Raw genomic sequence first — 25,650 nt, forward strand, 5'->3', positions numbered from 1 at the left:
AGGGACACCTTTCCCAGGTTTCAGCAGCATATGGGCCATAGCACACGGAATACTACAGTTTGAGCTGGTTCAGGTGACTTAGAGAGTCGGTTTGGAAGCAGGGAATGGCTCGAAGGAAGCTGCTTCTTCAGCCCCAAAATCACCAGATTGCTGAATTAAAACACCACAGCACTAATTGGATCTGATGAGCCCCATCCAGCTAAACTAAAGAAAAGAGCATTAGGAAAAGGAAGGAAAAAAATCATTCATTAGGGCTGAGAGGTGAAGATGGAGGCAGAGAGATGGGAAACTGGGCCGTTTACCAACTGGAGCTTTACCAAGCCAAGGAGAACAGAATGGAGGAGCACAGGGAAGGGAAAGCAGAAATGAACTAAGTGGAGAAAGAAGTTGGAGAGAAACAAGAGCAAGGCAAGAAGGTAACATCGGTCAGACCCAAAACGATGGCAGAAAGGATAAGGGCAGCAGCCCCACAGTTGGGCACGTCAGTGGAAGAAAATGGCACAACGATTTGATAGGCGATAAGGAACAAAGAGGAGAACAACAGCTCCCATGCCCAAGGCCTGAATCTGCATCTGAGAGCAGTGTCCCAGTGCACCATGAGCTCTGGCAGCTCAGCGCCACGCTCGCTGCCTTGGGGACACTGTTTCATGCCCACTGCCCCGTGGGGCAGAGCCTTTCCCATCCCCATAGCCCTCCTTTGGATGCTCTCCCTGGACTCCCTCCAGCCCTGTGCTTTCCGTGCCGCACGCAGTGGCCGGCAGCCCCACGGCGGTGGGTGGCCCACAACCTGATTACGGCCATCACACCCCATTCGCAGGCTGTCAATGCAGCTGCTCTGCACGGCTCACAAACAATTATCAGGAAGAGGGAGTTGGGATTAGAAAAATCCACAGGGGCACCTTCACCTGGAGAGGGAGGCGAAAAATGGTGTCGGTGCGTGCGCGAGTTCAGCGCGCCATGGGAAGGAGAGCAAATGGCCAGTTATGGTGTGAGCAGGAGAGCACGGGTGCTCCGGACCACCAAGGGACCACTCAGGCCAACAGGTGTTCCTGTCCACTCTGAATTGGGAAAATAAATTAAGATCCTGTTCTTTTTCATCTTGTGAATTTTCTAAGGGTATTGAGTCAGTCCAACTCTAATTTATCTCATTGATGCCTTAGATTGACCCTTCTAGTTTGGGATAAATATCCTGCCTGCAAGCATCACACAGCTCTTCTCTTTTTCCTTCTTCCTCCTTCTCGTTTCTTTCATTTCACTTCTCTCTTCTCTCCTCTTTTTTCTTTTTTCTATTTTCCCTTCTCCTCTCCTCTCCTCTCCTCTCCTCTCCTCTCCTCTCCTCTCCTCTCCTCTCCTCTCCTCTCCTCTCACTCTCCTCTCACTCTCCTCTCACTCTCCTCTCACTCTCCTCTCACTCTCCTCTCCTCGAACAGAGCTGCCGTATATAAACGCACTCTTTCCCCCATTATTCTCACTCCATGGTGTTACAATATTTTTATATCTGCATATTTCAGCAAACATTCCCTGGGAATGGCAGAGCTGTACAGTTTGCTGAGCTGTGGGAGCCTGGGCTGCAAGGGCAGCTACTGCCAAAAGCTGGCTGTGACACAGCCACCACGATGCTAATATTGTTTTACAGCTATAATCCTAGGCTTGAATTGTCTTCACCTCTCAGCTTCCTTCGGAGAAGGCAAATAAGATCTTTCTGCTGAAATCCTCCATGGCTTGAGAATATCTTGCGTTACAATGGATGTTTTCAAGACAAAGCAGATTTTGATTTTGTGAGATGCTGACTTTTTCTATGGGGAAAAAGACCTGCTTGGTCTGAAAATATCATTTTTGCAAAGTCCATTTGTCCAGAAGCAAGCTCTGCTTTAAGCTGATCTCTTAGATGCACACTAGGCTTGGCTTTGCAGATTAGACTCCTGTACCATTTTTATTTTTTTTTTTCCTTTTTTACAACTAAATATAAACTTAGGAGTTCCATTTTTTATGTAACATTTCTGATCGACCAATTGTGACCACATCTGAGATCCCCACTTGGGTTATGATTTATGAAACCCATGGAAATAAAACCCAAAATCTCCAAGACAAATTACCATGCTTGAAAAACTCAGGAAGCACAACTGAAACCTACAGTAACTACGAGAGCACCCAGGAAGCATTCCCAGGAGTGAGGGCTCTATCAGGAGCTCCATACATCCATCAGCTCTGATCTTCCCAGTGTGCAGGTTCAGATGTGAGCCCAGACAGACAGCAGAGCATCCTCATACAGCTCTGCAGAACGCTGCTGTTTCTTTACCAACAAGCAAGATGTGTTTTCTTAGAAGTAACATCACTAAGGAGAAAACCTACCTGTGCGACCTGCTGTAGGGAACCTGCTTTGGCAGGGGGGTTGGACTCGATGATCTCTGGAGGTCCCTTCCAACCCCTACAATTCTGTGATTCTGTGAAAACTGCCCCAGGATGACCTCCAAGATGCCTGAAGGGGAAAAGAGATTTCTTGCTGCAATAGTGGGAATTTGAATCCTGGAGCACCTCTGGTTGAGTCCCTGCTCTGAAGAACTCCATCCATCAGAACTGATACCAGGTCACTGGGCCGCATTCCCCTACCCTGAAGCAGAGTTGATAAGTGAGGCCATCCTGCTGGATGCACCCAGCCAAGCAGCATTCACTCCATTTCTACCTGCAGGGACAGGAAGAGTGACAAGCAACCAGAAGAGACACAGCATGAGGGACAAGGCTCAGTGGGCACTGTGGGGGATGGTTCATAGTCCAAAGCCAGTATTTAGGGTCAGAAAGCATGGTGGTCTTTCTGTATCAACACTTTTAAGAGTACAGTGGATCAGTCCTTGAAGAGCAGCTTTCAACACCCTCCTGGCCTCCAAGGCCAGCCATCAATACCAGCACTGGGCACTGAGGTTATTAATGGGTTATCAATCACCTGATTTTTTAACCCAAGGTTAGCTAGTAAGGTAAACCAAAAGGAAACATTCATGCCCTGCTTAGTTGGCCTTAAGTTACACTAGGGGAGGGTTCGTGTTTAATATTAGGAGAAATTTCTCCAGCAGAGTGGTCAGAGCATGGAGATGTGGCACTGAGAGACCTGGTCAGTGGGCATGGTGGGGATGGGCTGGGGTTGGACTTGGGGATCTTAGAGGTCTTTTGCAACACTGATGATTCTGTGATGTTTCAAGCACACAGACCAACACAAAAGCAGAGCCTGGCGGCTGTGGTTACGTGCCACTGCAGCTCTGGTTTTATACCAAAGACAAAACACCTACTTTTGTTCTGAACCTAGCTCAGGTTGCTAAGCAAGAACAACACATTTCTCTTTGTATTGACAAGACCTGAGCCCACAAACAATCCTAAACATTCTCTTAATAAAAGCCATCTATAATGTTACATAAGCTGGCATACTTCAAGGAAGGAATCTGGCCACATTTTTAATGGGGACAAACCTCTCTTGTTCTTCTGTCCTAAGGATGACAGATCTCAGACCAACGCTTTCATTTTCTCTTTCATGTCAGGTGCTGATGGGGAGCAGTGTGTCACTGGCAGAAAGGAACACCATATACGACAAGCAAAAACATCAGAGGTGGAGGAGATCTGGTACATTGGTTCCTCCGTCTCCTTGCTCTTGGCCAATCTTAAGGTCCTTCCTTCTGAGGTCAGCTCTAGCCTTGTCTCAAGCAATACTGTACTGGAGAAGAAATAAAATTCTGGCACAGATTCCTTTGCCCAGAGCTATTCTGTGAATCAGGCTGGGAGTAGAACCAAAGAACTGTAGAATGGTTTGGGTTGGAAGGGACCTCAAAGATCATCTGGTTCCAACCTTCCTGTCACAAGCTGGTTGCCAACCACAAGATGAGGTGCCAGATCAGTAAGGTGGAAGGAAAAGAAATATTGAAAAAAAGAAATACTGAAAGTTACTGAAAAAATATGTAATATATCCCATATTAATGCATAGTAAATAAATATTAATTCCTCTAAAATTCCTCATCCCAAAGGACTGCACAGCAGCAGTCCCAGATCTATGCTGCTTCTCTGTAACGGAGATTTCTCATTTCTCTCAAATGAGAAAGGAATAATGTTACTTGCAAAGATTTGCTGAGACTTCTAGTTTAATTGCAAGAAGTATAAAGCCAAAATCTGCTCTTCCATCCACGTGAGAAAGCCGTTTGTTTGTCCCTCTCTTCAGATGAAACCGCACAGGCTTAAGACGATGGTAAGCAGCATCACAACCCAGCTGATCTGTCACTTCCCCAGCCTCCTCCCTGCATCGCTTGCCAACTGCAAACATGGAAGGGGCCTGCTTTAATTAATACCGGGTCTCAGCAGACCACTGGAGGCAGTGGCACTTGTTTTCAGGTCATCTGGTCCTAATAGGCTCACACTGGGAGGTGATTTATTGCTAACTGACAGCAGACACCGGTTAATGAGGGCTGAGGCCTTAGAATCCGACATAATGAAACTCGAGGCTGCTGCTAAATTATTTGTCATCACCATTTACAAAAAAAAAAAACAAAAAAACAAAAAAACAAAATAAAACCAACAACCTCTTGAGGAGCTGTTGGTTATTAATCCAGATATTTACAACATAAAAATCACTCCCTGCCTGCAGGATTTTCTCCAGGCGGCTCTGAGCCAGCAATAGGGGATTTCTGCCTTGCTCCTGTCCCCAAGGGCTTGTCTGTTCAGGGACCTCAGTGTGTGCAGACTTTGCCATCTTTTTGCAAGTGTCCACTTTCAGTGCACCCCAAGCACCACGGCTGACCCCACGCTGAAGCCAACAGACCTGCACACATCAGGAAGGAGGAAGCAGCCTTAAAGCTGCTGCCTTTCACTGCTCCCTCAGATGGAAGGAGAGCTGCCACCTCCCCATAGCAACACTGCACCCCTCAGATCTACAAATAACTATCTGGTTGTGCATGTCCCTATTCATTGCAAGGCAGTTGGACTAAAGGAGCTTTAAAGGTCCCTTCCAACTCCAAGGATTCTATGATTCTGTGCGATACCTTGCAATACTCTTTGCAGGCATCAAGTGCCTTCCATAGAAGTCCACTGCAGCATGGCATCTCCCATCAGCAGTGCCAAGTGGCCCACGTGCCACCAGTGGTGACAACCACCCTGCAGAGCCTGCAGGCCACTGCTGGTTGGATGCAATTCCTTTATCCCCAGGTCTTTGGGAAGCTTTTCATGCTGTTTCAGAGGATGAGTTTCTCCCACTGGTGGTTCCCTGAAGTGCTTCAGCTCCTTTGCAAATCAGCACAAGAGGAATGAGAGCCATCCCACCATGGTCAGCTCTGCTCTTGGCCCAAGTAGTTTCCTTATGGAGCCCATGAGCTCTGTGGGATGACAAAACTCTGCTGATATCACTTCTCTCTGCCTCCTGCCCTCTGTCTATGGGGTTATGAAGTATGGAAGCTCATTCCAACAGAAGGCTGGTCAGTGTGCACAGGTTAATTCTAGGAGAGGCAGCCAGTGAGCAAGCCAAGCCAACACCATGGAAATCCATCTTACTCCCATCTACGTAATTCTTCTAACCATCACCAGTTGGCTCTGTAGAAACACTGTAAAGAAGTCTTAACAAGCCCACACAGCCTTTTGCCCCAAAACAGGCAGGGTCACCAATCTCCACATTTCACAGCAGCCCAGGCTGCCCAGGGCCCCATCCAACCTGGCCTTGAACACCTCCAGGGATGGACGGGGCATCCACAGCCTCTCTGGGCAGCTGTTCCAGCACCTCACCACTCTCTCTGTCAAGAACTTCCCCCTCACATCCAACCTCAATCTTCCTTCCCTCAACTTCAAACCATTTCCCCTCGTCCTGCTGTTATCTACCTTTCAAAGAGATGATTCCCCTCCTGTTTGTAGGCTCCCTGCACGCGTGGATAATTTGAGTTCACCCAGCAGCAAAGCAACAGCACAGAGACCCAAGCAGAGCACAGTGCAGGACATGCTGGCAGCAATCAGTGGCAGAAGTCTCCTTCTGTTGAAAAGCTTGGGCATGCATGGACAAAGACTCCTCATGGTTAAAATATTTTCTTGTTGTTTAGACTGAGCTGTGTCAATTAAAATCTAAACATGCTTGGCAATTCAAAGAAACATCTCAAAAGCACTGCAGTGCTGCTGGAAGGGAGCAGTTACTTAGTAGTGTAATACATAAAGCGTTACCCACTGCTATTGAGACAGCACTTATGACAGCTCCCAAGTAGCCCTGGATGAACTTGGACGTCGGAGAAGGCTTTGGAAAGAAAAACAAAACATATTTTCAATAAACAAACTTCTGGTTATTAAAATGCAACTGAGCTGTTTTTGTTGTTTGGGGGTACTTTTCCTTTTTGTATTTTCTTTAAACCAGAGACAGGTTTAATTTTGTCATATTGTTCTGTGACACACGGTCTGTCATCTAGCAGCAGCAAGCCCAAGGAAAAATGTAACCTCATGAGCAAGGTTAAAGGGAATGGAAAATTAATTGGCATCACAAATTGTAATAATAGCAGTTAAAAGAATATGTGAAAGAAATTCAGTAAGTGGGAAAAAAATAGAAAAAAAAACATTGCTATTCTTATACACATGCAGTGAACCCCAAACTCTCCTTATCAAACATTTGTCCTTGAAATGCTATCACAGTGAGTTAGATGGTTTCCATCTCAGATTCCTCTTGTGAGCTCCCACATCCCCACAAGACACGAATCAACACTGAGGAAGGGGAAGAGAGCAGGGCCAGCATGATGCCTGGGCTGCGTACTGAACGTCCTCATGACACAGAAGGGTGACCAGGGAGCCTTCCTTTGCTATCCAAACACCCAAACAGACATTGCTTCGTGCTCATTTACACACCCAATTTAATTCATACTGATTAAACCCCACCCTGGCTCAGTGTGAAGGCACTGAGCATTGCTCCTGAGCTTCAAGTGATTTCGAGATCCTTGAGCCATTCACAGCCACAACGAAACGGAAGTCTCTACAGGAGAATGGCCAAGCTACAAATTCAACACAGTGCCTACTCTGCAGTTTCTATTAACAGCCAAGAGACAAGACTTATGTTTCCATGTCAAAACAGAGCTAGCACGCAGCGCACGCCGCATATGCTGGGTCTCCTCACCTTTGTCGCATTGCGGTTTGCATAGTTGACGCACGCATTGTGGCTCTGATTCAACCACTACAGAGGAAATAAAAAGAGAGAGATGTAAACGTAACCTTGCAGTAAATCAGGTCTACAAACACGGGAGTGCCATCTCCTTTCGGACCCGTCTGTGATTTGCCACATCTTTGTACAAGCTCTTGCATGCACCGACCCTTAGAGCTGAGATAGAAACGCACGCGGCTTTCACCAGCACTCCATGCACACAGAAGCACAACAAGCACTTGATCATGGAAATAAGCAACTAGATCTAAAAACCAGATCTAAAAACAAACTTTAAAGCTAAAAAGCCATAATCTCCCCCTAACGTGCCACAAAGCTGCATGCACCAGGCTGTCCTGAAGACACAAGTCAAGGCTGCTTTCCTTTGCATGACGTCCCCCACCCATTCAGCACACAGAGGCAGATGAGCCTTACCTGCCAAAACACAGTGGATGCTATCGTCTGGTTGGGCAGAAGAAGACCAACAACCTGCAAGAGAAGAGATTAGTGTTAACATACACATGGTTTGTTGATGCTCTGCTAGGCAAGAAAACAGCAAGCATAGTTCTTTTGCCTCTAATAAGATATGTCCATGTGTGAGCTTTATTTCATGGTGAGTGACCAGAGCACAACCAGGAACAAGCAGGTGAGGGAACAGAATCACCCAGGAAAGCAATGAGGTTTGAACATCTGAAGACAGGAGTGCCACCCAGAAGCACATGTGCTCCTGTTTTGGAGCCACCTGTTTTGTTCAAAGAGAACTGCTGATCTGAGCCTGTATGTATGCACTGTCCACGTGGCACTGCCAGCATCCTTGGGATGCCTCAAAATACCATTCAGGCTCATTCCTGCAATTCTTCAGAGAATCCATCTCTTGCAGAGGATGCAGTGCTGCCAGAATCCTTCCTGCTCTGTTTGACGGCAGCCTGTTCCCCTCAAGGGTAAAAAAACTGAAAAAGCATAGAGCCATAAAGATTGGAAAAGAGCTCTGAGATCCCCAACCCCAACTCAACCCATCCCCACCGTGCCCATGACTACATTCCTCAGTGCCACGTCACCATGGTTCATGATGCTGACTCCACTTCCTCCTCAGGCAGCCTCTGCCAGTGCCTGATGGCTCTTTCGGAGAAGAAACGTTTCCTAATGTCCAACCTGAACTTTCACTGGGGCATCTTGAGTCCTGGGCACACTGCTGGCTCATGTTCAGCCAAGGGTTGACCAACTGACACAGACCCTTTTCCTCCATGCAGCTTTCAGGCACGCTGCCCTGAGGCTGTAGTGATGCATGGAGCTGTTGTGAAGGACCCGGCAAGAAGAGGAGATGGAAGGAAAGCAAAGGGGCTCCCAGCAATAAACCCAATGAGCGGGGACAGGAGTTCCTGGGTAAGAAGCAGGTAAGAAGGGAACTAGGGAAACCCCACTGTGAAGAAGTGGGGCTTCGTAACATCACTGTCATTTTCTCTCTTCCCTCTATCTTCTGATAGTTTATGAAGGTGCTCTTCACAGCACGAATTCACATTTGCATCTTCACAAAGAGTACAAAGACCAAACAACTTTTAATTCCAAATGTGTTGATTTTTGGGCTGCTTGGGTATCAACGTGGTCTGAAATGTCTCTGGGGCAGCTGGGCAAGAAGACTCCAAGTTCACCCAATGCTCACAGACCATCTCAGCACCTCTTCCTTTATGGTTGTTCCCGGCAATGCCGAGAAGAATGCAAACTTCTCCATTGGAGCACAAGCACTGCCACAAGATGAGGAGAGCTCAATCCAGCCCCATCCACCTGCAGCAACAGCAGCTGAAGAGGAGCCAACCCCCACGCTTGACATCGAAGAGAAATAACAACAAACAGAGGGGCAGTAGGGCTGCGAGGCCGCTCTCATTTACATCTTTCCTCTCTTTCCTCCCTCCAGCTCTTCCTCCTCCAGCCTTTCTCTGAGTTGCAGCCGCTCGGTGCACTGGCTGAAGGCCAAGACGTGCGAGTCCCACCGATTCGCCGCTCCCGTTGACGATGAGGATCTTGTTAATTGCACTGCTGTCGGTCAGAGCCAAATGAACTCAACAGGTGCGACCCCATCCTCATCCCAAAACCACCGAGTGCCCCACGGGGACCAGGGAAGCTTTGAGGAGGAAGAAGGAGACAAGCAGCCCCCGCAGCAGCAGCAGTCAGAGCGCGAGAGGGAGGGAGAGAAGGGAGGGGGAAATAAATAAATAAAAGAGCACCCAAAATCTGTATGACTGAAAGAGGCACGTTTAAATGCAAACTCTCCATATGTGCAAGAGTCTGTCAAGAAATGTACAGTTTCACTTTTAATTACTGTCAGGGGAAAAAATAACTAAGAAGGAAAACAAAATATATATTAAAAAAAAAAAAAAAAGAGGGAAAAAAAGAAAAAAAAAAAAAGCTTCTAAGCACTAGAAAAGTACCAGCTAACAAAATTTAATTGCCTATCAGGTGCAAACAGCCCTTTGTGGCTGCAGACCAGGGCTGCAGGCACTTTCCAGACGTCTGTCGGCTCTCGGCATGTCTGCAGTGGAGTTCTCATTTTGCAGCCTCGAGCCCTGCTCTATTTGCCTGTTACCTGCATGGACACAAGGCTCTGCTCCAGGTGTTCCCCAGTCCCAACAAGGCTCCTCATCTGAATCCCAGAGGACAAAGGAGCGGGTTGCAAATTTCACCCACCCGTTTGATATGGAGTTGTCTGAAACGACCATCAGAGGACTTGGATACCTGGATACTTGGATACTACAGGAGCTTTCAGAACGCAGCCATAAAGCATAGAGCCTTAACAGTGGTGAGTACAAAAAAATGGGGAGCCTGAAAAAATGGTGAGCTCCAAAAAGTGGCAAATCCAAAAGATGACAAACCCAAAGAGCATGAACCAAAAAACTGGCAAGTTCAAAGAAGAAGAACCCAAAGACAGCAAACCCCAAAGACAAGGTGCCCAAAAGACCATGAACTCAAAAAGTGGTGAGTTCAAAGAAGAACCCAAATACAGCGAAGCCCAAAAATCACGAGCCCAAAAGACAACGAACCCTGAAGATGATGAACCCAAAAAGTGGTGACCCAAAGAAGTAGAACCCAAAGATAGCAAACCCCAAAGACAATGAGCCCAAAAGACAATGAACCTCAAAGATGATGAACCCAAAAAGCAGTGAGCCTAAATAAGGAGAACCCAAAGATAGCAAACCCCAAAGACAACGTGCCCAAAAGACCGTGAACCCAAAAGGTGGTGAGTTCAAAGAACTCAAAAACAGTGAGTCTAAAAGATGGCGAGCCCAAAACACAACAAACCCTGAATATGGGGAACTCAAAGGAGAACCAAAAGACAGCAAACCCCAAAGATGAGGAGACCCCAAAAACACTGTGAACCCAAAAAAACCTGTCGACTCTCAAAAAACAGAACCCAAAAGATCCATAAGCCCCAAAAAAAGAAAACCCCCCAAAATTGTGAACCACAAAAAACCTTGAACCCCTGAAACAACATGAATGCAAAAGGGCAGTGAGTCCTGCCCACGAGCTGGATCTGCTGGCAATATGGTTGGCTCTTCCAGCCCAATGAGCACTCACCAAAAATGAAATGTTTTACCCCGTTTTCATATGCCTGGAGGAAATGATGTGCCCAAATGGTGCTGGGCTGCATAACCTAAGCTCCGACAAACCTCACTCACTGGCTGGGAGCACAAAGCAAGGAAGAGAGAAACCTATGGAAGGTGAAACCTATGGAAGGTGAAACCTATGGAAGGTGAAAAGGTGGATGAAGGTTGAACCATGCACACAGCCTTAGAAATGACGGAGGTGGAAGCAAAAGATCGTAGTTCCCTGGCTCCAGGCTCTGCCCAAGGGATGCACACACAGCCACAGGATTTGGCTTTGGCAGAGCTGCTTAATCCAGAAAAAAAATGATTATTATCACCAGGCTTTAATCCCAGGCGAGCGCTCGCCGCAGGCACCCCGAGCCTCTCTTGAGGAAATCCCATCCCCCTATGCTGAAGGCAAGGCTCAAACTGTTTTTATGCTAGAGCAGGCTGCCAATTTTGTCACTAAATTTCACAGATCGATTGGCATAAATGTTACATTTTAATTTTAACATTTGAAACGTTTGGTTTCTCTTTTTTTTTTTTCCCCTTCCTTTTTTTTTTTTTCCTTTTTTTTTTTTTTTTTTTTTAAATGACAAGAGGTTCCAGTTTATCCTTTACAGCTAACGAAATTGGGCTCATCTGACAGCTCTCGGCTCCTCTGACAGCTCTGGATTGGGGCCGATTTCATTGTCAATTTGAGCGTTAACTCATTTTTGTTTAACCTTTTCCTTTAAAATGCCCCATACAGAGTTACTGCCACCACGCTGCACATGACAACAAATAGCAACAGCCGTGCTGGGGGCTGCTTTCTGCCTTCAGCTCCCAGCCACCCCGTTGCCACCAGTCGGGAAGGGATCGTTACTGCTCCATAAGCATCACGCCACAGTCCACTGGGTTTAGGAGATTAAATTGAGCAGCTTTTCATGCAATCATAGAATAATTAAGGTTGGAAAAGACCTCTACGATCAAGTGCAAACTTCAACCCGTCACCATCATGCCAATCAAATCACGTCCCCAAAGGCCACATCTACAACCCGATCTATTGCACGGGAGTTGGACTGGATGACCTTCAAAGGCCCCTTCCAACTCAAATGGTTCTATGATCTCCACGGTTCTTGGACACCTCCAGGGACAGTGACTCCCTGGGCAGCCTGCTCCCAATGCCAGACAACTCTTTCAGAGAAGAAATTTTTCCTAATACCCAACCTGACCCTCCGTGGCACAACTTGCTCTTTCCGTGGTTATAATAAGGCGGATGCGATAGGGTGAGGGAAGAGCTGGAGGTGGAAGGACCAAGCTGGATTTGCTCAGCCCTGTGGCACCAGCTTGTGTGGTTTTGGACAAAGCCTCGCACCCCAGTTTCCCCGTTCACAAAGTGGGGTTAATTAATATTTGCTGCTCTGAAGACAAGGAACGCAGAGTTATCTCCGTTCTGGCTTTGGCTGTCAACAGCACCCAAATGCTTACAAATTTCACAGTAACAAAATGAAGAACACCCTCAGCACGAAGCCCTTGCCGTTTTAATTAATGAAGAGAAGGAAATGAGACGCTGGCCTCCAGCTCCCTGCGCTTGCCACGGCTGGGAAGTGACTTGCAAAATGTGCAAATGGCCCCCAAAGACAGATCCACGAGCTGCAGAAGGCAGTGTGAGCTCCTCCCAGTCCCTTTCCCCGCTGGAAACACAAAGATGAGGATGTTGCAGAAAGCAGCAGGAGGATGCTGCTGAATGGACGGCCGGCCCGGAGCACACATGGCACAGGTAGATGATGGGGAAGGCATGAAGCTGGTGTGAATCTGCAGCAAGGCAGCAAGGTGCAGCTTGGAGAATTGTGCGTGAGTGTTAAAAAATGCATTCTCTGTTACTCACAACCAAAGCACAGAGGGAGGTTAAAATACTTACAATGGGTGTTCCAAAGGGAATGTAACCTATTAGGAAAATTAAGAAAAGAAAGAGAGATTCATGCATTCTAATATGTCATTTTGGGCTGCAAAAGGCATCGCACCTAATAAATCTAACAGTGCTATGGGTTCAGGGTACAAGGCACACCTAGCGACTATTTTAATCACAGGTATCACAGAATGGCCTGGGTTGAAAAGGACCACAAGGAGCATCCAGTTCCAACCCTCCTGCTATGTGCTGGGTGGCCAACCAGCAGACCAGGCTGCCCAGAGCCACATCCAGCCTGGCCTTGAATGCCTCCAGGGATGGAGTATAAGCTAGAGCTTTCTGCCCTAGAGAAGGCTTTACCCCAAATCTTGTTAAGCACCACAGAAATCAAAGGCTTCACATTTTTCCTCTGCTAAGATTGCCAATTTCTGTGCTAATTATAACCCATCTCTATGACTTCCACCGGAAGGTCTCAGCATTTTGTCAGTGTTACTGAGTTACACACCTCATGGATCCAATTCACAGTCAGAAGGGGCAGTGACCCATGAGGACAAAACATTTGTTTAAAAATACTGAATAAGGCAGCAGAGGAGTGGGTCCTGGGCTTTTTGTCCCCATGCTTCACCCTCAAACTCAACCTTTTTCAAAGAAAAAGAACAAAACCCACCAGCCCCATTATTTTCCCCTCTGCTTTGGCTGCTTTACCCAGTGAAGACGCTCCCTGTGTGCCCTACTAATGGAATGGATCCTAAGGAGTTGGTCCTATCCCTCCTATAAAAGAGGGATGCAACCCCTCCCACAGCTCCCAGAGTTTGGGGAAAGGACCAAAGCTGCACTCAAATCCTCAAGTTTGGCTGTTTACTAGAGAGTTAGAATCATCGTTGTGATAATAGATACCAGAAAGGATAGCATCTTGACAAGGAGAGGGAAATATTAAGCACCAGACCTCAGGCAGGTATTGAGGGTCCCAAATCAGCTTGATTTCTAAGGGATTTGGGTGCTTGGACTACTTCCAGCATCTGGTTTAAATGCTTCAAGATATAACACCAAAAAAGAAAAAGAAAAGCAGGAAGAAAATACACCGTTTTGTACAAATTCCCACTGAAATTAATGACTGCTTGAGTAGGACATACTGTACCTGACATTCTGAAAGGCATGAAGATGGTCTCGTTTGTGTCAGGATGGATGATGGCCTGCAAAATAATCAGCAAACAGCCATAGTGAGGGCAGAGTAACAGCGTAGGAATGCTGAAGCTGTGCAAGGATATCGCCTCTACTGCTTCCAAGAGCTGTCCCAACCCCCTCCTGCTGCCCCAAATCCCCTCCTCCTGTCCCACACCTCTTCCTATTGCTGTCTTCCCATCTCCTTAAGTAATAAGGTAGGAGATGATACGGAAATTTAGCCTGAAATACAGAAATGTTGCTTCAGAATGTGGCTGAGGTGGGATAAAAAGTGCGCAGGTGTGAACAGCACCATGGGGATCCATCCACATGAAATTCTCTAGCAGGTTCATCCCTTGTGTCTGTATCTCCTTGGCCAACCCCATGGCCACAGACAGCCCAAATTCAATGGAAAACCTAATTCTGCTCTGCTGATGAGAGCAATGAAGCTGCAATTTTACCATTTTTTTGTTACAAAGAGGTCAGATTCACCAGCATGAGTCTACAGGAGGAGGTATGCCACAGCCAGAAAAACTACCAAACTATTCCTGAAGGACAAGAAAGCTCTTGATTAGACAGGAGGAAGAAAATGAAGATGTCAAAATACAGAAATACAGTGAAAAGATAAAAAATAAAGATAAAAATCAGACTCTTGGGTGGCAGCACTCGCTGCATTTACATGTCTGCAATAAAGGAAACCAGCAACTGGCAGCTAGGAACGGATAGGACAGCATCACTCAGCAAAAAGGGAGAAAGCAGCAGCCCCGAGCAGGCAGGACATAGAAAAAAGCACATTACCTGCTTTATTTTTTGAGCTCCCCACAGCTAGAAAAACAAAAGAGAGCATAACAGTTAGCAAAGGCTTTCCCAAGTCTCATGCCAACCCCCAAATATTCATCACTGGGGGCTGCTTGAAGCTGCAGCAGGAAATTTTCAGTACTGTCCTGGACTGAAAGCGCTTTTACAGACTGAGCTCTTTCCAATTTGAGTGGCCAGCAAGGTGCTGGGTTGAAAAGTTACGCTTTGTACATTGGACAATAGGAAAGAACAGCAGCCACAAGCTTTAACAAACCAGAGATTGTCTTACTGACTGCAACTGGGCATCAAAATACTTCAAATCTGGCTCACACAGCTGAGATCTTTGAGCACCAAGGAATAACAGAAGCTGAAGAGCGTGCATGGTTACAGACAGAGGTGATGGAGAGGGGACCACTAACACTGCATAGCTTATGGTTATCTGGAAGAAAAATATCCCCATTTTCACAGAATCACAGAATTGAAGAATCAGTCATAGAACGGCTTAGGTTGGAAGGACTTCAATGAGTTCCAAGCCTTGATGCAGACAGCGTTGTCAACCACTAAAACAGGCACCAGATGATGCTGCTCACGGCCCCTTCCACCCTGCCCTTGAGTACCTCTGTGGATGGAGCATCCATAACATCTCCAGGCAGAGAAGATGCACGTGAGATGTCTATTTAGGTATCAACATACACGTTCCAGAGATGGCCAAACAAAACAGGACTCACACAAAATATCCGAACAGTTAAACTGCCCTTCCTATTAAAAGCTGTTCTACCTTCCAGCCACGGCCAGGCTTTGGCTCCCAGCCACTGGTGCTGCTCCTCTGTCTGACAGCCTTCAGAGCTGTCTGCTGGCATTCTTCACACAGGTACCTGGAGCTGCTAAACCCTCCCTTTAACCTTCACTTAAAGGAAAAAATAGAACAGCAGAGCTAGGAGCCTGGCTGCCTTCTTGGCCAGGCACATTTGCCAATCTTTTAACCACCCTCGTGGCTCTTTTAGCTCCTTCCAATTTGTCAACATCCTCTTAAAACGAGGACGCCAGAAAGCAGACAAATCATTCCAACAACAGTTGTGCCAGTGCCAGGCCTAGGGGAGGCTAACCTGACGAGATCTGCTCTTGCAGTGGATGGATCCAAAGATAGCAAGAGCTCTTCTGCTCACAGAGCTTGCGCTCCTCCATTGCCCGATGCAGAGATCCAGGCATTCATGCTTTAGTTTTACAGCACAGTTAAGCTCAGTTCTGCCATTCTTTCTCTAAGCATTAGTACCTTCCTCAAGTACAAATCCACGAGAACACTTCTGAAATAAGATAATTATTCCATTATAACGAGCAGAAATTGTCCCACTGCTACAAGCAGCCACAAGAGGTAACGGAACAGGACAAGAGGTCATGGACTCAGGTTGCCCAGGGGAGGTTCAGGTTGGATATTAGGAAGAATTTGTTCTCAGAAAGAGGGGTAATGCATTGGCATGGGCTCCCCAGGGAAATGGTGGGGTCACCATCCCTGGAAGTGCTCCAGAACCATGGAGATGTGGCACTGAGGGACGTGGTTATGGGCATGGTGGGGATGAGACGGGGCTGGGTTTGGTGATCTTAGAGTTCTTTAATGATTCCGTGATTCTATTTCTATTCTGTATTACTCTGAATTCAGCTCTCACTGCAGATCTGGAACTCTGTGATGAAAGTCACCACGTGCATTGAGTTCCTTGAGCCCCTAAATGTCACAGGCTGATGCACACATCCATCTCTTTCCTAAAAATAACCTCCCTTTTTAAGGAAAAATGCTATTCCCCGTTTTACAGATGACAACGTGACAAGGCAATCTACATGGTCAGCAGCCACAAGGTGGATCTGCCTTCACCAACCCCAAAACCAAAGGGTGGGAGGCCATGTGAGGACACTCACCCCATCAGCTTGAGGACCCAAGTCACTCTGTGCCTGGCCACGTCTTGGCTGGCTTAGCTGCGACACCAAACCACAAGATTTTCCTCTCCAACTGCAAGCATGGGGACTAGCAAAAAGGAAGAGGGATGGTTTCTGAGCCAGCGCTATGGCTTTTTTGGTCAAGTTATCTAATTTCATTAATTGATCCCAATATTTATGCGTTTCCCCGCTGCAGTGCAAATATTGTTAGAACATGCGATTTCATTACTTCTCAGAAAGAGACTTTACAAGATGCACCTGATGAGTCACCTAAAGATTCTGCCAGCTCATTTTCACTTCTTTATCCTCTAATTCATCACTGCCTGCAGCAGCTCTCAGCAGCTCCAGCACGCTGAGCAGTGCCAGCTGGGGGCTCATTTCCGAGCACGTCCCTGCTTTGCTGGGGATTCATTCATGCTCTTTCCGGCCATCTTAGGGAAGCAGCCAGATTTTGATCTCTTTTACAGTAGCATGGATCCAGAGCATCTTCACCCAACTCCAGATTTGTGAGCAATTTATGTCAGAATTGGGTCCATCATCTCTAAACACAGCTTATACAGAACGAGTCTTCTCTTACAGATGATCTTCCTTTACATCTTGCTGTGTATTACCGACTCAAAGCTATACAGTGATTCTGCCACCGTTCAAATTTGGGTGCAAGAAGCAAATCGTACATGGATTCACAGCAAAAACTTAAGGATGAGGGTGCAGCAGAGCTGGAGCATCACTAGCAGACTTCACAAATAGGCAATGATGGTCAAGCTGCTCCAGTCTATGGCTGGTGTGAGCTTCCAGCAAGGCAAATCAGTCCATGCTCCAGGGAGACAACCTTCATGGAAACAACCTTCAAAGAGACAATGTCCAAGGAGTCAGCATTGAAGGAGTCAACACTTATGGAGATAATGCTCAAAGAGACAACGTTCAAAGAGTCAAACTTCATGGAGACACCCTTGAAGACCACAGAGAGCTCCAGGATAGTGCACAAATATGTTCCCAATACCAGCAATTCAAGATGTTGAACTAATGGATAAGACTGCTATCCAACCTCCCCAGGGTTCTGGTATTTCTAGAACTTTTCAAGGAAGCCATCCACACAGCTCTGTTCAGCACTAGCTCTCGGGGAACAGATATGATCCTTGGTTGACAGGACGTCCATCAGCATTCCTTCCTTAGCAGCAAAATCACAGCTTAGACATAGCTTTCCAAAACGTATTTATTTAAAAATATCCTGCCCAAATCTCTTATCTAACACGTGTCGCTATAAGAACACTGTAAAGGCTACCAGTCATTCCTCAGGGCTTAACTTATCTGCTTATTAAAAGCAGGAAAACGTCAAAATCCTGGACCAAACCATGAGCTGTTTTTCCCCCTCCTTACAGCCCGTGGTGCACACAGGTTAGAAAGCTCTTTACAAACTACTTGCCCTTGTTTGTGGCAGGCTCTGAGGCTGCTGAAACACAGGACCACCTCCACCCCATGCTTTCAAAGAGCACGGCGACAAGGCTTAGCTGTTTTCAAAGAGAGAAGTCCCACGTTTTCAGGCTTATGTGGCTACAGATGAAGACCTCCCCCAAGTGCCCGCTGTGCTGCGCTCCCCAACACGCCATCTCCTCTTACAGCACCATGTTTTTCTCCGCTGCCTTCCTAATGATTAAAGGCATTTACAGACCACACCAGACAGCATCCCCAGAGCTTCCCAGCAGGTAACGGGAAAGGAAACCCCTATTTTTAGTATTCCACTAAACCCAGCACCAGTGCCAAGCACGAGGCAGGCGGTGCCGCCCGACAGAGCCTCCTGCCAGCGTGTGCTGCTCCACTCCCTCCCATGCTTTCTTCCCTAGGAGTGCGATCACTCATGCTTCGCGTGCCTTTCTCCCACTTCTCTCCAGCTCCAGTCCCAAAACCCACATTCCCACTTCTCGAAAAGTGATATTTAGCACAAATGCACACCACGATCCCCAGCCAAGGCGTTCAGTTAGGGCAGGATGCTTGTAGCGAGATCTATGGGCGTACAGTGGTGGAATTTCAGACCTTCTGGCACTACATTTAACACTTCCAGTTGATGTGCTTCACCCTGTCCCCTAACGTACACAGAATCTGATGTCTGGCTTTATTAATAAACATGAAAACCAGGATAACAAACCACTGCCTGCACACGTTCCTCTGGAGGAAGCCTCATCAAGTGACCCTTTGCAAACCTGCTCCTGGCAATCTATACCTTCGGTTTTAGCTGTAAGGAGACCAAGCTCAAATAACACATGCATGGGATAAATCAGTGCATCTCTGCATTTCCTGCAGTTGGCACTAAAATGCATCAGCAAAAAAGCACCAGAAGCTGCTGCTCCTCTTGGACACCAATGGAAACCTCCTTCCCCATCCTAAGTAGCACTGAGCACAACACCATGAGCTGCCTGCCACTGCAGGACTGGAGAGCCTTGGAGCAAACCCAAATTTCCAGCGGCATGGACCAAGACATCTGCACCACAGTCAATGGGAACTCTATTGCACTGAGAAACACACACTGGGAACCATGAAATGCATGGATTTACCCAAATCCAAAACCAGTGTAGGTGGAAACAGAACCAAGTCCCGACTGATAAAAAAAGACAGCACTTAAATAACACTTTGCAGCTTCACAGCACTTGATAAACATTAACTAATTAATCCTCATAGCATCCTACTGGAAAGATTTGAACAGAGTAAGAAGCTCACAAGGAGAAGTGTTCCTCGCACCAGGGCTGGAGGACTTGGATGCCATTACAGGTTTCAGGCACAGCTTTGCAAAGCAGGCTTGCTAATGCAGTGAGGGTGCTCAATATCAGATTTGCTTCAAGCTCCATATGGCTCAAGTAAGCTGAGAATCTAATCTGATTTGTAATCTCGATGTGAATTGAGATAAACTCCCTTAATCCTCAGATGATGAGACGAAGCAGAGCCAGTTTGCAACTGCCTGACAGCATCGGCAGCAGAATTACCATCACTGATGCACTGAGCCTTCACCTCAGCACTTCTGCCTGGATGCCAACTGCCTTCAGACAGTGGGAACGATGCCCTAAAGCATCTGACCCTACACAGGCCAGGCCACAGCAGCAAGGAGCAGTCAGGTCGCAGCAAAGTGCAAGGGCTCCTGGCAGCGACACGGCAGCAGCAGGACAACCCATCTATCCCTGCTTTATCGAATGCTGCAAGAGACCAGAGGGGGAAAAAAAAAGTACAGTTTACTGCAAATGGACCTCTTCGCTCTTCATCAACACTGTTAAGAAAAGCTATTATTCTCCAAAAGGGATGCTGTTTAGCCTCTGATAGATTCATTGTTCTCTGCTGTGTCTGGGACAGCGTGAGTGGCTCTTCCTGCTGCTAACATGATTGAAGGAGGCACACAGTAATAAACAGATCCCCATTATGCTGGTGGGCCTCTTTGCACTTCACCGATCCTAATGGGGAAGAAATGAAACAGTTTCAAAACAGCAAGTTGCCAAAACTGCATCTGGAAAGGCTGAAGAGTGAGAAGTCACAAGCGATATGGCTGGTCTGTGCTCTACCAACACTCAGGTTGGGAAAGGGGCTGGGGAGGCATGAATGGCTCCAAGGGGCTGCAGCCTTCCTCTCACAGCTCCATCAGCGCTCAGAGCCCGACCTGAGCATCTCCAGGGATGGGGCACCCACTGCCTCCTGGGCAACCTGTGCCTCTGCCTCACATACCTCCTGAGGTCCCCTTCAACCTCTGATCCAAAGGCAGACAAAGATGCGGGTGGATCAAAATCTGTAAATCTGCTGTCTCAGAGCTGCAAGGATCCTAGCCAGAAAGCGATCCAGAGCTCAAGATGTTTGGTTTTTACCTTTAGAAACGCAGACTGAAGCCCATCTCAGCCCTACCTCCATCACAGCCCCATCCCAGCTGTACCCCAACCCTCCATCCCTCCTCATTCCAGCACACAGATTGACATGGAGAAGACAAAAACCATAGGTTTTGCTGATGCTCAACCCAAAAAACTAAGCATTTTGGGAGTGGGGGGAGGGAGCTGGAGTTTTTATTAAGCTCAGCTCCGCGCCAGCTGTGTCAGTGCAAGCGAGCAGGGAGGTGGGAACACATGGCCGGGATGGCAATGCTGGCTGAGAGCAACTCACGCTGCCATGGCAGCATGCTGCCAGGCACAGAGATCTGTACCCATTTGCAGCTAAGTTCAGAGAAATGCAATAGGTGCTGTCTGAGTGCTCTCGTGAGCACCCTCGCCCGCTCCTGCCAGCACGCCGCTGTTTGCAGCTCTTTACCTCTCTCTGCTGGCAGGACCAAGGGGAAGAGCCTGGGATGGGACTGCAGGGACAGAGGGGAGGGGGGACAACTAATCTTCATGACTTTTCTCTCAGGTTCATTCCTGCCCTTGTTTAGACACAGCTGTAAGGGCAGAGTGCTGTGAGCTTTTACAAAATGGGGCAAATCAGGTCTCTGGCCCCAGCTGGGCTGTAAGCCTGCTATCATACATGAGAAGAACAGATCACACTGAGCAGCGCCAGCACACTATTGGAAATAACTCAGCAGCTCTTTCTACCCCAATTTCAAAGGCAGAAAGAGACCTCAGGGTGAACACACAACAGAAAGGATGCATCTTATCAGGCGTGTTAGCATTGCATTTCAAGCACAGGACTATTTCCTTTGCAGGGAATTTTAGCGAAGAGAACAAAAGTGTTGGGCACTTCTGGGACAGAGCCAAAAGAAAAGAGCAGTCTAAAGCTGGTAACAAAACCTCAGCACTGTTACCTTAGTGCAGACCCTCAGTGAATGGGGAACAACATCCGACCTTTGCCAGCTCCAGGGCCTTTCCTGCAGCGCGCATTTCCAAGCACAATGACCACGTAGAAAAAGCAGCTGTGCCCTAAAACACGGTGACTCAAATCTCTCTTCATCCAATAGCCACCGAGTGCCTTAACTTTTCCTACTGCTGACGTGCCAGCTTCAATCTGTTCCTCCAATCTGTGCTGGTCTGTTGGACAGGTTGGGGAAGGGACTCACTCACACAGAGGACACAGATGCGATCCTAGAAATTAGTGAAAGGATGGCGAGGATAAGGGACAAAAGCCACAGCATCACGCCTGCTGTTGCTGCAGTCTTTTGGCTGGAGAACAAACCTCAGCACCAATTCTCCTGACTTAAAGAAAACATCCACTTTTATGCACGCTGGCCCTTCACCCTGCTTTATTAGGCTGATATTTTACAGCCACTGTTTTTATAGGAGCAAGTATTCCCTCAAATGAAACCTCTTTACTCCAGCGGAGATTCCCTCCAGGAGGCACTTTGGGGAATTGCCCGCCCTGTTTAGAATTGGATATGTTACAGTCTATACCTTCTGCTGCAAATTGGCTCCTGGTGCACTTGTGTGTGTGTCATTTTCACCTACCCACTCACAGCTCACAGCAGACGCTGGGGCTGCGCGTAGGGCTGGATCCTGCCAGCTCTGGGCAGCTGAACTGGCATTAAACCTGGATTGCAGCAGTACCTCTCAGCACACCTGGCTCTCTTGCTGCAGAGCACTGTAAGGAACACAAGCTGAAACTTCATTTAAGTGCAGTGAGAGATCACCAAAATGAGGAGCACAAAGTGCTGAAGCGCACACCAGAGAGATGAAGAAGCAACAGAATCATAGAATGGTTGGATTGGAATGGACACCATAACCCAAACAGCCCCACTCCTGCTGCAAGGTTGGTGCTCCCTACCAGCTCAGGTTGCCCAGAGCTCCATCTATGGCACTGGGCACCTCCACGGATGGAACATCCACAGCCCTCTGGGCAGCAGTGCCAGGGTCTCACCACCCTGCTGGCTCATAGAAGCATCACAGTATCATAGAATGGCCTGGGTTGAAAAGGACCACAATGATCACCTGGTTTCAACCCCCTGCTTTGTGCAGGGTCACCAACCAGCAGCCCAGGCTGCCCAGAGCCACATCCAGCCTGGCCTTGAATGCCTCCAGGGATGAGGCATCCACAGCCTCCCTAGGCAACCTGTTCCAGGGCTTCACCACCCTCTAAACAAAAAGCTTCCTCCTTCGTGTGGAGCTTTTTGTCCATCAGGAGCCCCAGGCCATTCTCTACAGGGCTGCTATCAAGGAGCTCTTCTCCCAGGCTCTCCACATATCTGGGGTTGCCCCAACCCAACTGCAGCACCTTGCACTCGGCCTTGTTGAACCTCATGAAGTTCACGTGGCTCCACTTTTCCAGCCTGTCTCTCTGGATGGTGACCCTTCCTTCTGCTGCATCAACTGCTGAGAATGCACTCAATCCCACTGCCTATGTCATTCATACAGATGTTGAAGAGCACCAGCCCCAAGACAGACGGCCAGGGGATACCACTCACCACCATCTGCACACAGAGCCACTGACAACAACCCTCTTGCTGTGACCATCCAACCAATCCAGAGCTGAGAAAGGTAGGGCAGCTGTACTGGTCTCTCTCATCCACACAAATCCCATACATCTCCATTCCTCCCTTCTCTGAGGATCCTAGTACTCGTCAGCTGGTCCCATCTGAAGGAGCTGAAGTGGGCCACCATGGAGTAGCAGCACGCCATCAGGTACACACCATTGGGTGATGCACCACTGGGCTCTTCCAAAACAGGCAACAAATGATGGGCATCAAGACATCTGGTTGCCCAACAGCACCAAATAGCCAGGTTATTAAACCCACAGATGACAAATCTGAGTAACTATCTAAGCAAAACCAAGTCTGGCCACCAAGCAAGCAAAGAAAAACTTAGGTAAATAAGCTAAGTTGAAGAGAAAGAGTTTAGAGCACGTTTTCTTGCTTGAATCTACAACACTAATAATTATCAATCAGTTAATCATCCTCAGTTCTACTGAATACATAACTGAGATAGCAGCCACAGCAAGTCATAGCATACCCCATTGGGAGGGACCCATAAGGATCACTGTGTCCAACTCCACCTTTTTAAAAACATTCTTCTAAAAGAGAACAAAAAAAAACCATTTTCCCCTCAATAAAAACTATTAGCAGTCTAGCAGCTATTGATCAATTCTTCATTTGTGCTAATGATGCCCAAGAAATAGGTTTTTACCACCTTGAGTTACTGGTCACGATCCCAAGCAGTGAAATGACTCCAGTTTAAGAGTAAGCAGAAGAGATGCCGGATTTTGGGTTGCCCAGAGCTGGAGCAAAGTAAGATTATGGCTCTTCAGTAGTTTGGTGGTGTTTTTTTTTTCTTTAGATGGGCCATAAATGTTCCATTTCAGCTCATTTTGAAAAACCTGCTCTGGAAGTGCAGAAGAGGAAGACTCGCTCTGCAGGAACCCTGTCAAGAAGATAAGCGTTGAGGAGATACTTGACGTTACATAGCTTTAGGCTTCTACATTTTTCAGGCAGTGAATCCATCTCAGCAAGCAATGTAGATTGTGCTGAGCTGTTGTTATGCTTTTCAGCTACTGCCTGCCATCCTTCATGAGAGCCACGAATTTCTCAATGAGAGGAAAAAGGAGCCTGAGCACTGCCAAACGCGCCGTGCCACAAAGCGGATCAGTCGGATTAGTGAAGCAACTCTGTCAAAACAACTTGTCTGCTTGATCTCAAAGCTGATATTTAAGGGAGGTTGTTGGGTTCCTCAGAAAGATGCTACATTAGAAGTGTGCTCAAACTCTTATTTTAAAGGCTTGTAAGGGGATGGTGATTTTAATTCTGGTTATGAAGCCCGGAAGCCCATTCAAGCTTCTACCCACACACCATTCCCATCCCATTCTGCAGAGCCCAGTGTGAGGGTAGCAACTCTATCTCTAAAGGATTTGAGCAACCAAATACTCTAGATCAGCTGTTAAATAACAATGAATTTGAATGCTCCTCTCTCGAGCATCACATGAAGCTCTGCTCAGCCTTTTGGACTACACAACCATAATAGCAAATCAGCCCCTCCCAGATGCAACTGCATCACGACGTCAGATGGGTCAAGTAACCCAACTACACACTTTTTGCCTACAGCAAACATGAGATCATTAGCAATATTCGTGGTCAAACAAGAGGTTAAAATAGTGATAATAATCCTTTCAGTCAAAATCAAGCTGTCTTTCATCTATTGGTCTACTGCCAATGCATGGACTTCATCAACAGACCAGAGGTAGAATTATAGCATCGTTAAGGTTGGAAAAGACCCCTAAGATCATTGACATTAACCACTGACCCATCTCCACCATGCCCACTAACCATGGCCCTAAAAGGTGTGGCTGATGTGCTCAGCTATAGAAAGATCAGCTGGCTCAGTCCTTCACTCCAACACCAACACATTCACATGAGCACCCCAGAGCTGCATCAAACCCCCTTCCCAAATTGGCACTAAAACAACTGCACACTGGGAATGCCTTGATACCAGAGCCCATCCTGCAGATTATGATGCACAGAGAAGACACAAAGATGATAGAACACAGCTTGGGGTGAACAAAACAGAGCTTTCCAGGCATCTTCGGTTCACAGGTGGAAAATCTGGGGTGAAATCCAAGCAAGGGAGATGCTTCCCATCCCCCCGAGCAATCAACCATCACATGGTATCTGCAGATACACCAGGCACTAACGAGCTGCTTACAGCTGTGTCTATCTGGCACACTGGGATGCAAAGAGAAATGCGTATAAAATAGCTGTGCCTGCAATGATTGATTACAATTCTCCATCCTACAGCTGAAAACTGCAATGTAATGGCCTCCTATAAGAAGGGTTTATTTCTGGATGTGGCTCTGCTTGAGAGGATGAGTATTTCCCACCTTGGCTACAAGGATCCTCTTAGCAGCATGGCTGCAATGCCACAGGTGAACATTCCAGTTTCACAGCCTTGCTGGCATCTGCCTGCAGCTCACTCACCTCTCCCTGTGGGTTTCTTTGCTCTTTGCAACAAAGAGCAGGTAAATACAACAAGCAAACATTGCAATCGTTGCAATCCTCCCCGTGCTTCTCCTGGGAGAGCCCCTTATCTGCACCAAACTATTAAAGCCCTCCGACACAACTGACATCGTGATCCAACTGAGCTACGAAAAAGTATTCATTTTTTTAATGCTGATGTGCTAACATTTCTCTAGAAAACACATTTCTGGTGTCATTTTCCTCTTTCTCCTCTGCCCCCATGCTTTATTTTACACCTGAAACCCTCCAGCAAGCACAGCTAAGGGAACAAGAACCA

At 47.3% G+C, this 25,650-nt stretch overlaps 1 protein-coding gene across 1 annotated transcript in view; it reads right to left on the reverse strand.

Moving 5' to 3' along the window:
* SFXN5 (sideroflexin 5) overlaps positions 1 to 25,650 on the reverse strand; it is a 67,370-nt gene that overhangs the window by 33,220 nt on the left and 8,500 nt on the right. The window contains 6 exon segments of the mRNA XM_052681857.1: positions 6,179 to 6,244; positions 7,109 to 7,165; positions 7,565 to 7,618; positions 12,611 to 12,636; positions 13,737 to 13,791; positions 14,558 to 14,584. Coding sequence (XP_052537817.1) covers positions 6,179 to 6,244; positions 7,109 to 7,165; positions 7,565 to 7,618; positions 12,611 to 12,636; positions 13,737 to 13,791; positions 14,558 to 14,584 — 285 coding nt within the window.

This window comes from Tympanuchus pallidicinctus, unplaced genomic scaffold (genome assembly GCF_026119805.1).
Source record: "Tympanuchus pallidicinctus isolate F22 unplaced genomic scaffold, pur_lepc_1.0 scaffold2, whole genome shotgun sequence".
Taxonomy (NCBI): domain Eukaryota; kingdom Metazoa; phylum Chordata; class Aves; order Galliformes; family Phasianidae; genus Tympanuchus; species Tympanuchus pallidicinctus.